The 13,650-nt window shown below is 45.3% G+C and overlaps 1 protein-coding gene across 2 annotated transcripts in view; it reads left to right on the forward strand.

Moving 5' to 3' along the window:
* The window catches only part of LMX1B (LIM homeobox transcription factor 1 beta), an 81,977-nt gene extending 68,768 nt beyond the window's left edge, over positions 1 to 13,209 (forward strand). The window contains exons 3-8 of one of the 2 annotated variants that reach the window (XM_058038282.1): positions 6,363 to 6,595; positions 9,169 to 9,347; positions 9,723 to 9,800; positions 10,191 to 10,257; positions 11,010 to 11,171; positions 12,867 to 13,209. In XM_058038282.1, coding sequence (XP_057894265.1) covers positions 6,363 to 6,595; positions 9,169 to 9,347; positions 9,723 to 9,800; positions 10,191 to 10,257; positions 11,010 to 11,171; positions 12,867 to 13,024 — 877 coding nt within the window. In that variant the 3' untranslated portion in view covers positions 13,025 to 13,209. The remainder of the gene's footprint in view (positions 1 to 6,362; positions 6,596 to 9,168; positions 9,348 to 9,722; positions 9,801 to 10,190; positions 10,258 to 11,009; positions 11,172 to 12,866) is intronic. The other variant, XM_058038284.1, reaches the window with a different exon arrangement.
* The last annotated feature ends 441 nt before the right edge of the window (positions 13,210 to 13,650 follow it).

Genomic DNA, 13,650 nt, shown 5'->3' on the forward strand with positions numbered 1-13,650 from the left:
CCACCCCCAGCTAGGTAGAGCTGTGGCAGAAGCACAAATGCCCTGAGAAATACGGTGTTTTTACAGCCCATCTGCGTGATTTGGAGAATGCAAAAAGCACAGCAGCAGAAGCCCATTTAGCCTCTTTGAAACTTACGGACAAAAATAATGTTATCTCACAAATGTTTGCACTCCCTAGAAATATAACTCTAACAAAATCACATATTTTGTTAATTCATTAAGTCTTCTTAATTGCAGCCCTAGCTTTATCAACTCAATTGGTGCCCTTAACTTTTACAACAGTTTCTGTTCTACAGAAAAGATTAGGAGAAAATTGCAGCCATAATCTGTACAGTGCAATTGCTGTGCTATAAAGAGGAATGGGAGTAGCTGAGAAGAGCAATTGGATTCCCAAAGGTGGAGCACAGTGGAGCAATATCAGTGACTTTGTAAATGAAAAATTGTTTTAATTCCCTTCTAACAGCAATAATTCTATTCTTCATAAATTTTTCCATCAAAGTGTTGTATGGAAAAATGCTATAAAATAGAACAGCATGGCAGTGATGGAAGACAGTTGAACAAAGTGGTCAATTAGGGGATGAAAATTAAGCAAAGAGAAGAATTCATTGTGTCACATTCTGCTCAAAGCTAGAAACTGCTCTGCACTTTGCATTTTATGTTGTACTTTATAGTTAGGGGAGACGTAACTATTTAGGTCATTCTGGTCCCACGTGAGCAAGTTGCATTAGGCTGTGAGCTTTAAATTCTGTGTGTCTTTGTGCTTTTGTCTAAGCCCCCCAGTTCCACCCCAGAGCTGCTGGTGGGCACAGTGGCCGTGGGTGCTGGTGGCTCTGACCGTGTCCGTGGTCAAAGTCCCAAATCTTCACAGCAAGATTTTGGCACACCATAATATGTGGTCCCTTACAGTTGTTTTAGCCGTCAGCTTGTCTTGGCAGGGGAGTACAGCACTCCTCACAGAAATGCAGGTAAAATATTTACATGAAGAAAAATACATTCATTACCAAGATAGGCAATATGTAATTTGTGAGTCTAAATCCACATTGTGAAATGCAGATTTAACACAAGCTTTCACCAGTGGCTGGTGTTCACACTACAGCACCTGTGGATAGAGGGTTAATAAATATTTTCTTCAGTTCTCACTGAAGAATAAAAAGGTTTCTTTGTTTTAGTTTCTCTCTAGATATTACAGATTTTTTCTAGAAACTTAAAAATTTTGCACATTTTATTACTACTTGATGAAAGGGAATTATCTTTCTTATACTGAAGTTTCAGCTATGAAATTTGCTTTAATAAACTATGTAATTATTTCATCTGCAGGGAAAATATGTTAAATTGATTATTTAATTTTTCAGGGGTGGGGGGTAGAGAATAATAAATTTATAATATTCCTGTTCTACTTTACTGCACTCAGGATGTTTTGTGGATTCTGAACTGAGTGCAACCAAACAACAGTTTTTCCACTTTATAAGCACCCGTGAACTGTAAGGCACTACAAAAAATATTCAAGTCCTGTGCTAGAAAAACCCCATGCATACTGTTTTTCCAATCCTATGTCATCTAAAGAAAGAATATCAAAATTTATCCCAAAGAGCAAGGAACAGCTATCTTTCATTAGTAATTTAATTTCTTCTCTTAATAAGACTCACTTGTGTGAAAAACATGCTGTATTTTACTCTGGCTGTACCCTGTTTCATAGCACAGGAGTGTGGAGCAAACTTCCAGCACCAGAGCAGGCCAGCAGGGATGTCCCAGCAGAGGAAAAATGTCACTCGCAGAGACTGCACCAAGAGTACTTACAAAAGCCGTGACCCCTACCTTTGCATATTTATTAAATAAAGAAAAGCCAGGTATCTGCTGTGGTTGCTGCAACACATAATGTCAGAATAACACGGAAAGGGAAATGACTGAAGGTCTCTGATAGGTAGGAAGCAGCATCTGTCCTCTTGCATACATCAAACACAGCTTAATAACTTCCTATTTACTGCTTCATGGCAGAGGCCCAGTAAATAAACAACCTGACTGAATTAGTCGATTTTTCTACCTTTGTCCTGTATAACAAACCTCTTGAACCACGCTTAATGTGAACGGCAAATTTCACACTGCACACGGACATCTCTCAGCACAGATTAAATTAGTTATAATAAAACAATTAAAATCTATTTGCCCACAGACAGGAGGAAATGAAGGACCTGGCTGAGGCACAGAAAGGTAAAGGGTGGGTTGTCAGGGCACCAGGAGAGTAAACAGCAGAGCCGAGATTCTCAGGAGCAAAGCAGGGTCAAACTTACTGTGAGATAACCGTGTGGGATATAATAAATCAGGGCAATATAATAAATATTGCACTCCAGATGGCTGTGCCATGCAGGAAGGCACAGTGCATCATGTAACTGTGGTTGTTTCTGAGGATTACTGATTCGGCCTGCCTTCACAGGGATATCCTAACAAATAAAATCTTTATGGCCTCTTCCGCTGGTGAACATTTTCATCTACTGGTTAAAGTCAGGACATGTCTTAGCATTTGCATTGCCCTGATACATATGCAAAATTAATGTAAGTTCACACAGTTTTGGCTGGCAAAGACTTTTTGATTATCTAGTACTGTAAAGTTGCTTCAGAGCATTTATTGTAAATACTCTGATGGACAGACAGGCCATTGTTCTGAGCTTTAGCTTGGCTGAGTCCCCCAAGTGTTCCAGGCATACAGGCAAACACACTTAAAAACTCCTAAACCTATTGAGTTGTCTTTCAAAATTGTCCAGGCAACAGAATTTATTTATAAAACTCCGCAATCATTGATTCAAAACAAGGTTTTCTTGTTCTGCTTTTCTTCTTTGTCCTCTTTGAACGATTTTCTCTGGAATGTTTTCGTTGTGCTTAGGAGTCGGAGATTTCCTGCGGCTTCTAATAAAGGCATTTGATTTCCACTCTCCACATACTTTAACACATCCAAGGATTTTGAGGTTTGACATTAGCTTAAGAGAGCTGGAGATAATCAGCCATGGGAGTAAAAAGCCAGAGTTACGCAAATTATTTCTAAAAGGTATAGAAAGCAAAAAAAAAAAAAAATTCCTTTAAATGTGGTTGGTATGGCACAGAGTCTTTGTCTCAGCACAGAATATCTGTGTGCTCCCCTTCAAATTTATGGCTGTGATTGAAACCTGTAAAGGGGTGATCTGTAAAGTATTCCTGCTATCCTACACTTCCCAACAGGTTTATTACCATTCGTTTATAAAATGAACAGTCTAACGAGCAGTGGTTTAGATCACAGCTATCAAAGTCTGGTCATTTGTCAAGATTAGTTTCCTGTTGTGAGATTGCCTTGTGCAAAAAGAGTGCATAACCTTGTGTTCCTCTTGGGAAGCTGAAAAAATACCTATAAACACCCTATAAGATAGGTTTAATGAAAATTTTATAATCTCAGAATTCAACCCAACATGCTGCTCTCTGTGTGTGTGAGTGTATTTGTGTGAATGCATGTTATAATACAGAGTTCCGGTGTACATGGGAGAGGAATTTTCTTGACAAGAGTTAAATTCAGGATATGAAGTCCGTGCAGTATTGTCAGGGCAATTTAATGTTCATTTGAATGAGTTAATCTACACTGATGACAGTGTAATTCGTTATAGCTAAAAGGCTGCCTTGGGAAGCGCTGTTGCAAAAGCACCATCTTTACAGGAATAGTCGGTTGCCAGTAAATAGCACAAAGTATTTTCTATTCACATTAGATATATTTATTTTGAAGAAAAAGAAAAAAACACAAACACTAAGGCAGTGTGACAACAAAGGTGCGGGTCAGGGAAACAACGGGCTCCACGGGACGAGGAGGTTATCTTTGTGTCCCCGTTAGAGGGGAGGCGCAGAGGATTTATGCTCTCCTCAGCTTTTCTTGTTGAAATTGTCTGTAACCTGTGTTGCATTTGTGTTTTCACTGCGGCTGGACGGTGGCGCATTGTGCGGCTTGCTTGGGGACAGCCGGAGGCAGCGGCAGCCCGTCCCGGAGCGGGGCCAGCCCTGCCCGGGCCCCCGGGGGAGGCTCCGCGTTCTGCCCGGCCGGAGAGGGCAGCGGGCACCTGCCCACGGCAGCCGGGCTCCCCGGGCCCGTGTGCGAGCGCTGCCCGGGCCGGCCGGGCTCCCCGGGCCCGTGTGCGAGCGTTCCCCGGGCCGGCCGGGCTCCCCGGGCCCGTGTGCGAGCGCTGCCCGGGCCGGCCGGGCTCCCCGGGCCCGTGTGCGAGCGTTCCCCGGGCCGGCCGGGCTCCCCGGGCCCGTGTGCGAGCGCTGCCCGGGCCGGCCGGGCTCCCCGGGCCCGTGTGCGAGCGCTGCCCGGGCCGGCCGGGCTCCCCGGGCCCGTGTGCGAGCGCTGCCCGGGCCGGCCGGGCTCCCCGGGCCCGTGTGCGAGCGCTGCCCGGGCCGGCCGGGCTCCCGGTGCTGCGGGCAGCGGCACCGGCCCGTCCCTCCCGGTGCTGCCGGCATCGGCACCCCGGGGCCAGCCCGTCCCTCCCCGCGGTCGGAGGGAACGGGGAGGGTGCCTGCAGAGTGCAAGTACATATGCAGGGACAGAGCCTTCGCACCAGCTCTGCCGCTCCTGAGGTCTCTCCCAGGTGTGCCCGTCCTGAGGGCATCCCCTCGGACAGAGAGGCCAGGCTTGGTTAAATGAGTCAAATGGGTTTAAGCAGTCGAACAGAAACAACTATTGTAGTGCACCTTTTTCTTTTTTTTTTTTCTCCCCTCTTTGTGTGTTAATCCTTTCAGATATAAAATTGTGCAGAGATAAAAATATTTTCTGCTTAGGAATTTGCTGGCTAAAGCGTTGTAAGGAAAACCTTGGAGACAAAGCAAACGGAGGGTATGGAATAAGCCATCCTGTTGATGGCAGTGCCCAGGGTCCTGGGTGGCATCAGTTTCCTTTGGATCAGTTTAATTCATTACACACCTGAAGAAGAGCCGCTCAGCCCACCGTGCACCGCTGTTACCTTGGGGCTGTGGTGGTGCAAAGGTGTGCGCTGAGCTGGCCAGGCTCCCGGTGTGGTCACTCCAGGTACAGCCAGGAGCGCCCCAGTTCCCGTCTGTGGGCCATTTTCTGGATGCTGTGTGCAGCCATACTGACATTTGCTTTTCCCTCCTGCCCACTCTGGCTCCAGCCCTTTGCCGAGGGCTTGTACTGCCATTTTCCTGCACTTCCCAGCTCAGACAAAATGGAGGCTCTGCAGGAATGAATAACTACCACAGCCTTAGCCTTCTAAAATCAGAGAGAATTGCCTTTTTTTGTGAAAAATTATAATTTTGATGAAAGGAAAAAGTCAGCATACCCCACGCTAAAAGGCAGAATCTAATTTTTTTTTTTTTTCTGTGAGCACGCTGGTGCAGTGGTGTTCATTTCCTTGCTGAAATGTAAATGTTCATGCACCTTGCACTGTGATGTATTGCCATAAAAGACACTGAATTTCAAATCACCAGCACACCATGTGACACAGGGATGTAACAGCAATCCGTCTTTATTTGAGGCAGCCCTTTTCTGAAATCTCACTTAGGGAGATTCCCAGTTGCCATTAGGAAAGCAAAATAAAATTAATCTAAATAATTCTAACTTAAACCTAGAAAATTAATGATGGATGAAAGACAGGGTTTACAGAGCATTAATAAGAACTAGTCTGGATGCGGTGTGTGTTCTAGGGTCTGTGATTATACTGGTAATTTGACAGATTGTATCACTGCCTATCTCTGCCAAAGGATGTTTCACACCATTTAAAATGCACAGTACTTCCTTCAGAGACAGGTTGTTCTGGAATAACTCAACATCCAAAGGAAAGCTGTGTTATTTCACTCCTCTCTTTATTGATTGCATGTGTACAATCATGTGTGTATGCACACGTGCTGACTTTGCCTCAGCAAAAGCACAAAGTTTTCATGCTCATTTCTGTGTTTATCAGCTTCCTCAGAGACAGGGAATACCAAAAATGGAAAGTCTGTTCAGAATAGGGCTTAAGTGCTGAAACAAGAGGCCCTGCATAAAACAAAGCATGAGCTGGTCCTTCCTCTAAAAGGTGAATTGAAATACATTTGTGTTTAAGCAATTATCTGACTTTGGGAGCTCCCTTTTGTTTCTCATTTTGAAAAGGAAAAACCCACTGAGATAAGGACAGATCTTGGAGGGCTTTGTCCAGGAAAGGTGATTTAGGGAATCTCAAGACCAAAGGAATTGAGATTTGGAAAAATTGCGTGTCTATGCTATTTCCAAGCCTAAGGATGTGAGTCTTGCCGTGTGCAGAAGGGTGAGCCAGGCTGATGTGTGCGGACATTGCTGGGTGTAGACCCACGCATGGTGTGATCTGAGGCTGCCCCTGACCGTGCTGCTCTCCTTGCAGGCTGTTTGCTGCCAAGTGCAGCGGCTGCATGGAGAAGATCGCGCCGACGGAGTTCGTGATGCGCGCGCTGGAGTGCGTGTACCACCTGAGCTGCTTCTGCTGCTGCGTCTGCGAGCGCCAGCTGAGGAAAGGGGACGAGTTTGTCCTCAAGGAAGGGCAGCTGCTCTGCAAAAGTGACTATGAGAAAGAGAAGGACTTGTTGAGCTCGGTCAGCCCAGACGACTCAGACTCAGGTGAGCTTTTCCCACACCTGCTCTGACTGGAAAAGCTGCATGGGTCTGTAGAGCTTTTGTATAGAAAAGTGCATCCATTTTCACATCCACTTCATCTATATGCATGTGCCACCTACGCAAATTTGCAGGCACAGCTGAAAACATTCCTACTGGCAGTCTGCTTTCCCTAACCTGACTCTCTTCCTTAACCTCCTGCTTACTAAAAGACAAAATCTTTCTGCTTTCATCAATGTGTTTTTCTGTAAGATCATAAAGCATGAATCAGACTGACTCTAGCTACCCAAGGTCTCACTCAAGTAAGGTATCAGTACGCTGTTCTCTGTAGGCATTCTTCCATCCACTTAACAAAATTTTCACGGGATCTTCTTCACATACAATTTCAGCACTAAACTAGGAAAATGGGCAGAGCAGTAATATGATTTTCAAGAGGAATCTCTCTGCCAATTACAAATAGTACCTTTAAAAAAGATTGCAAGTGCAACACAGAATTACTGAAGAGAACCTGAAAGTAACTGAGATGTGGGTTTGTGCCATCATAATCACACTGTTGTTTTCCAAGAAAATCAACAGTTACCATTCCATTACATGTACGAATGATATATTTGCCTCTGGTTTATGGGAAAATGTGTTACTCTGTTTTAACTGGTATCAGAAATTATCCTTGATCTCTAATTTGAAAGTCATATTCTCCACATTGCTAAAATTTGTATTTCCACACCAGGAATACCGCAAGACAAAGGTGTCTGCATGGGACCAGGGCCACTCTTGGAGCAGTGCTTTAGTTATTGTCATGCTGCATTTGCAGGACCTTGAGTGCTCTGCTCAGTAAATCGCAAGTCAGAGGGCCTGAGGCATGTGGGGCACGTGCTGACAGCTCCCTGACCATCAGCATAGCCTGCCCCAGCAGCTGCAGTGACCCTCTGTGCCCCTGCCTGTGCCCACCTCACCCCCTGTGCCCCTGCCTGTGCCCACCTCGTCCCTGACCAGCTCCTGCCAGGGTGTCCCCACGCTGGGCTGGCACAGCACCTTCCCCACTGCTGTCCTTGCTCACACTACGGCTGCTGGCAGCTGCATTTGGCACCAGCCTGGAGACGGGTGGGCTCCTCTTCCGGACCAGACTGACTCATGATCTGCCACCACGGTAGCACAAACCAGTCTTGGTTTCAATTTCATTTCCCTTCGGCACGAAGGGGAGTTTCTTAGTCCTGGAGATGCTTTTTTTTCCTCATTATTCTCTCTGTTAGTCCAACCCAAACCTGAAAAACAAGCTGACAAATTAAACAAGTTGTTTGTCTCCCATTGTCTAACACAGTGAAAACACTGATCTCCCAGGGGTCTGTGTGAGAGCACACAATCTGCAAAGCCCTGGCTCAGAACGTGTCCTGCTTCAATCAAATATTTATCCACTGGACACAAGAGTAACTCTCCAATGAGCAGTATTAATCCTCACAAACCTTTCCTTAGAAATGGCATGCTGGAAAGTTAATAATGTCATGGTTATTAAAATGACTGAACTTCCCTTTAATCATTAGGCCAAAGATGCTTATTAAAGTAAAAGGTAATTAGACTGCTAGGTGCATAATAATCAGACCCTAAAATGAATTAAAGTCTAATTTGTTGATTCCCCAAATGCAGTCTTTCAGTATATAAAAAAATTCCATGTGTTTCTTCATGTTGAAGTCCCTATAATAATGTGATAGTGTTTTCTGGAAGAAAAATCAGTAGTATGGTCAAATAAAATATGATGACTTGAAAGGTTGATTTTCTCAACAAAATGTGTATTTACCCATCAACCTTTGCCACTGTGCTTGAGATTTCCCAGGACAATATACTAACACACGTAATATCACCAGATTGTATGAGTATTCAGAATTTAATTATAGAAAATACAAATAATCTCTTTGGTCTACACAAGCACATAGATACTTGTATGCATTTACTGAAAAAGAGAAGTTTGTGCTTGTACATACAGACACATTTTAATGCACAGAGGAAGATTACTGATGTTTTCTGTGGAAAGTAGAAATGAGATGGCAAAGATTATATGTAATATTATTGCTGGAGCTTCAAAACATTCAAAACAGTGTTCAATAACTGGAATCTGTGCTATATTGAGTTAGATGGGCTTTGAGATACTTGTGTGATACTTGCTTTATGCTGTTTTGCTGCTGTAGCAGTGCAGGCAGATAATGCTGCAGGAGAAGCTGAAGTTCAGCTGTGAAGGTGAAGGTGTTTATCTGGTGCTGAGATTGGGGCAGGCGAGCACATGGGACCAAGAGGTGCTGGAAAGGCACAAAGTGTCTCTGTGCCCAATTCCTGGAAATACTGAAGCATTTTCCGAGTCTCCATCCCCTGATCAGGACCTCAATTAAAAATTGAAAACATTTTTATGCTTTTGTGGCATTTGATTTAGGCAGAGCACACAGATCTGAGAGAGTCTCTTCCTGCCCACAGCTGCTTTAGGCATTCAAATAACCATGGGACAATAGTTGAACGTGTTGACTGAAGAGCAGTTCTCAAACATCCTGTTTTCTTGGTGGAACAAGTGCAATTATATATCCTTTTTTCACCAGTCAAAAGTGATGATGAAGATGGAGATGTTAAGCCCACCAAAGGCCAAGTAACCCAAGGAAAAGGAAGTGATGATGGGAAGGACCCAAGAAGACCTAAACGACCAAGGACAATACTTACCACACAGCAGAGACGAGCCTTCAAAGCATCCTTTGAAGTGTCTTCTAAGCCCTGCAGAAAGGTAGGAGCTCCAGCAGGGCCAGGCCAGCCCTGACACCAGGCCATGCTGCAGACAGCCCTGCCCCTTCCCGGGGCCATAGCAGCTCTCCGGGGGAAAGCAGAGCACTCTTTTTGCACACAAGTCTTTTATGGGTAAATTTGGTTTATTTTCCTCAGCTCACACTCTTTGCTCAGTAGTTACAGAGCTGGTAGCGCCATTGGGGCAGAACTTGACAACACCATGCAAAAATATGATGAATTTTTAAAAGTAATTCCATACATGCAATTTTTGTTCTAAGTACAAACATTCCTCTTAACAAAACTGATTAGTGGTTTTTAGGTTGCCTTTTTTTTTTAACTTATGAAAAATTGCATCATTAAACATTTCCTCCTGCAGGTCAGAGAAACATTGGCAGCTGAAACAGGGCTCAGTGTGCGAGTCGTCCAAGTCTGGTTTCAAAACCAAAGAGCAAAGGTAGGCTGTTTGTCCCATCCTCAAAAGTCAAATGCAGGCTGTGTCTCAGCATGGGCTCTTGCCCTGGCTGCTGCTCACACTGCACAAATCCCACAGCTGAGCTCTGCGTGTTCTGCCTGCTCTGCTCTCTACATCCACTGGAAAGGCAACTTCCAAACACAGACATTAAATTAATATGCTCAAAGCAATTCAGGGTTGGGAGTAAATTTTGCATGCAAATCTGAACTGGAAACTGAAGTGTTTAAGCTTAGAATTGAAACCGAACCCACAACAGTGTGTGCATAAGCATAAATGGTCTGTGTTAACTGATGTTTGCAGAGAGTTTTGTAAGGAAACAAAATTGTTGCATTTGGAGCTACAAGAATGTTCTGTTCTTCTGCTTGTTTTCAGATGAAAAAGCTAGCACGAAGGCACCAACAGCAGCAGGAGCAGCAGAACTCGCAGCGACTAGGGCAAGGTAGGGGATTTGTGGGAAAGCAAAGTGAGAGAGAAAGAATCTGCAGCTGTCTGGCAGTGCCGTTCCCACATGACAGTTTAGTACAGCCATCAGCAGGGGAAGGACATAAAGGTGTGCCCGAGTGCCCATGACAGGTTACTCCGAGTTCTCCTGGTGGGATCAGACCCCAGAGATGCTCATGCAGAAGCTGTAACCTCGTTTCTAGTAGGAATGTGCCACGTGCAGGTGTCTGCACTGGAGGAAATCTCCAGGAGGCTTGCTCCAGACAGATGCCTCAGTTTGTTTTCTTCTGCAGAAAGGGGGTACAGTGCTCAGCTGGCAATCTGCACAGGCATCGGCGTTACTGCCCCAGCCAAGGCACAGAGAGCCCATCCTGGGGCAGGCACTGCACCCAGGAACTGGAACTTGCTCTGCTGCTCTCGGGGTACCCTTGAGCATCTCCAGCTCCCAAGACCCTGCAGCCTCCAATCCTCGACTTTACCCAGAGCAGAAAAACTGGGACTAGCAGGAGTTAGATAATAACTGGGCTCTGTCAGACGGAGTATATGGGCTTTGGGAGGACCTAGGAGATCCAGAAATCATGTAGAAATTACAAGTCTTTCAGCTCATTGCTCAGGGCTCTATGTTCAGACAAAATCTGGAAAGTTTCTCTGACTGACAGGATACCCCTGACTGCATTTGCTAGGGTTCACTGCTGCCACTGATTCTGCCCTGTTCCCCAGCAGTAACTGTTCCTCCTCTTTGCTTTGCAGAAGTAATGTCCAACCGAATGGAAGGGATGATGACATCTTACACACCACTTGCACCACCACAGCAGCAGATTGTAGCAATGGAGCAAAGCAGTTATGGCACAGACCCATTTCAGCAGGGTCTTACCCCTCCACAAATGCCAGGCGACCACATGAACCCCTATGGTAAGGCATGCCTCATTCTGCCACATCCCAAGTAGCTGGGTCCGTGTGCTGGATCACACTCCATAGGGGCAGCAGCTTTACTGGCTTTTAGAATATTTTTTCTGGGATTTGTACCAGGGAATTTGTACCAGTCAGTTTTATGTGTGTATTTTCTTGTACACATAAGGGGGTAGAACAGAGCTCATCTCAAGCTCTGAATGCCTTTCAGAACTATTTCATAGTATAATTTTGATAAACAATAAGCAAGTAACATCACCTCTCCAAGCTCCACTTTTTCAAACCACTGTCCAAGACACTGAAAAATAAACAGTACCAAATTCTAGCTCCCTCACAAATTTTTCCTTTTTTCTTAGAAGCTTTGAGGAAAAAGTGCCTTCAATAAAGAGAAGTAATCTATTCATTACAAAATGAATAAGCAGCCCTGTAAGACCACTCAGATTGGATGCGTGGATTTGTTAAAGAACAGTTCTTGAGCTACTAAGAGATGGGTTACCACAGGACATTTCTCCTGCATAGTTTTATTCTCTGTCCCAAATCAAGATGACGGTTTGCTTTCACGATTGCTTGACCCCACATCAAACGCATTACAAGCACTAAAAGCTCAATTATTGGCTCTGGACAATTGCAGTGTGGCATTTAAAGAGAATGCCAGAGGATTTTCCAGACTGTGATTCTCGGCCTTGCGGTAGCCCACAAGGGCCTGTTTCAGACTCCCTTCTGCTGACCAGGAGCACTTCACTTAGAGGCTCAATGCGCATCACTGCCCCCAGCACAGCGTGCACAGGCCAACAGGAATCTGCTTGGGGTCTGTGTCATTACTTTGGCCACTGAGACAAGTCCATGGTGCACACCAGGAAGTTGGGGAGGTCCTGTGAGGAGCTGAGGACATATGAAGTGCCCTCGAGCATTAGATGGCTTGTGATTTTGTTGGTTTGCTTGGCTTTCTGAGTGAAACTCCTTGGGAAGTAGGTTCTGTGCTCCAAAAGGGGTGCAGGGGATTGCAGAAAGCTCTTTCAAATGAGTGTGTGAGGAAAAAGAACCAGACTAACACTTTTGCAGAGCCCCTAGGACTTGAGCTAGAGCTTTTTCTGGTACCTTCAGTGTTGAAGTAAGCTCAAAACTTAGTTGCTAAGGGAAATACAAGGTGCTGTTCCAGACCAGCCCTAAAAGAGTGGAATTTTCTGAAGGAGAGCATTTTTACAGCTGTAGCTCACTTGAGGCCAGGGAAACTAGGTCTCTTCCTGGGTCCTGTCACACTGGTAGAACTTTTGCCTTGTGTGTATATGAAGACCAGTATGATTATGGCTCTTAGACCATGTCTCCCTGTCATGGGCACCCTGGTTCCACCTTTCTTGACAGTCCTGGTGCTCCCATGAGTGCTGGAGCCTGTGGAGAAGCTGGGGACCTGCTCCTCTCCAGCACCGTCTGCTCCTGCTGTCAGCCAAGGCTCTGTTTTGTGCAGCTGACTGAGATTGAAATTAAACCCTGGCAGGTTTGGGCGCCCTGCTGCCGGCTGACCCCCGCGGGTTGATTCCAAGCCCTCCTCCCTGTGGGTCAGGCCCTCGTGGCCAGTGCGTGTTAGCATGCGAGCACAGGAGCAGGAGTGTTCCGCTCGCTGCAGCACGCCAGCATCCCTGTGTGCTGTGTCCTCCCGGCTGCGCAGCGTCCCGCCTAACGTGTGCGTTTCATTTGCAGGGAACGACTCCATTTTTCATGATATCGACAGTGATACCTCTTTAACTAGCTTGAGCGACTGTTTTCTTGCCTCTTCCGAAGTTAACTCCATGCAGGCTAGAGTAGGAAACCCCATTGACAGGCTGTACTCTATGCAGAGCTCCTATTTCGCCTCATGAAAGTAAAGAGAACTAACAGCCGGCGTGCGTGTAGCCAGTGACTTTTCCAGTGCAGACTCTACAGCCATATGTTGCCCAGCTCTTCCTTCACAGTGACTCTGCTGCCTCTGGACTGCAAAGAGCGTTTTTTTAGGAAGACTGTCTCTGTTTGCATATATGTGTATGTATGTACATATATTTTAATACCTACATACATACATATATAGAGAGACAAAACACATCCACCCGTCCCATACCCTTGATTCCCAGCTGGCGCCAGACCACGAGACAAGCACGGAAGGAACAGAAGAACCTGCTCATCCTCAGTCTTTGATCTGGTTTGGTTTGAGCTCATCATCTTAAAAGAAATGGATTTTGTGGAAAGCTAGACCTTTTCCTCCTCTCTCTTCTCCTTTCTTTTGGATGTCTAAACTTTTTTTTTAGCCACTGATACTGACATCAGTCAACCATATGACAAATAAATCAAAGAAACTGGAGATTCCTCCTTTTCTTACTGCATGATTCATACTATGTTGTGGATAAATTTCCATTTGAACTGTGAGAAGTTAATGTAAATGTGACGTTCAACATTTGTTTCCTTTCTACACTTTTTCTACATAACCTAGATCTGCTCATTAGTTTATAGC

This window comes from Melospiza georgiana, chromosome 20 (genome assembly GCF_028018845.1).
Source record: "Melospiza georgiana isolate bMelGeo1 chromosome 20, bMelGeo1.pri, whole genome shotgun sequence".
NCBI classification, from domain to species: domain Eukaryota; kingdom Metazoa; phylum Chordata; class Aves; order Passeriformes; family Passerellidae; genus Melospiza; species Melospiza georgiana.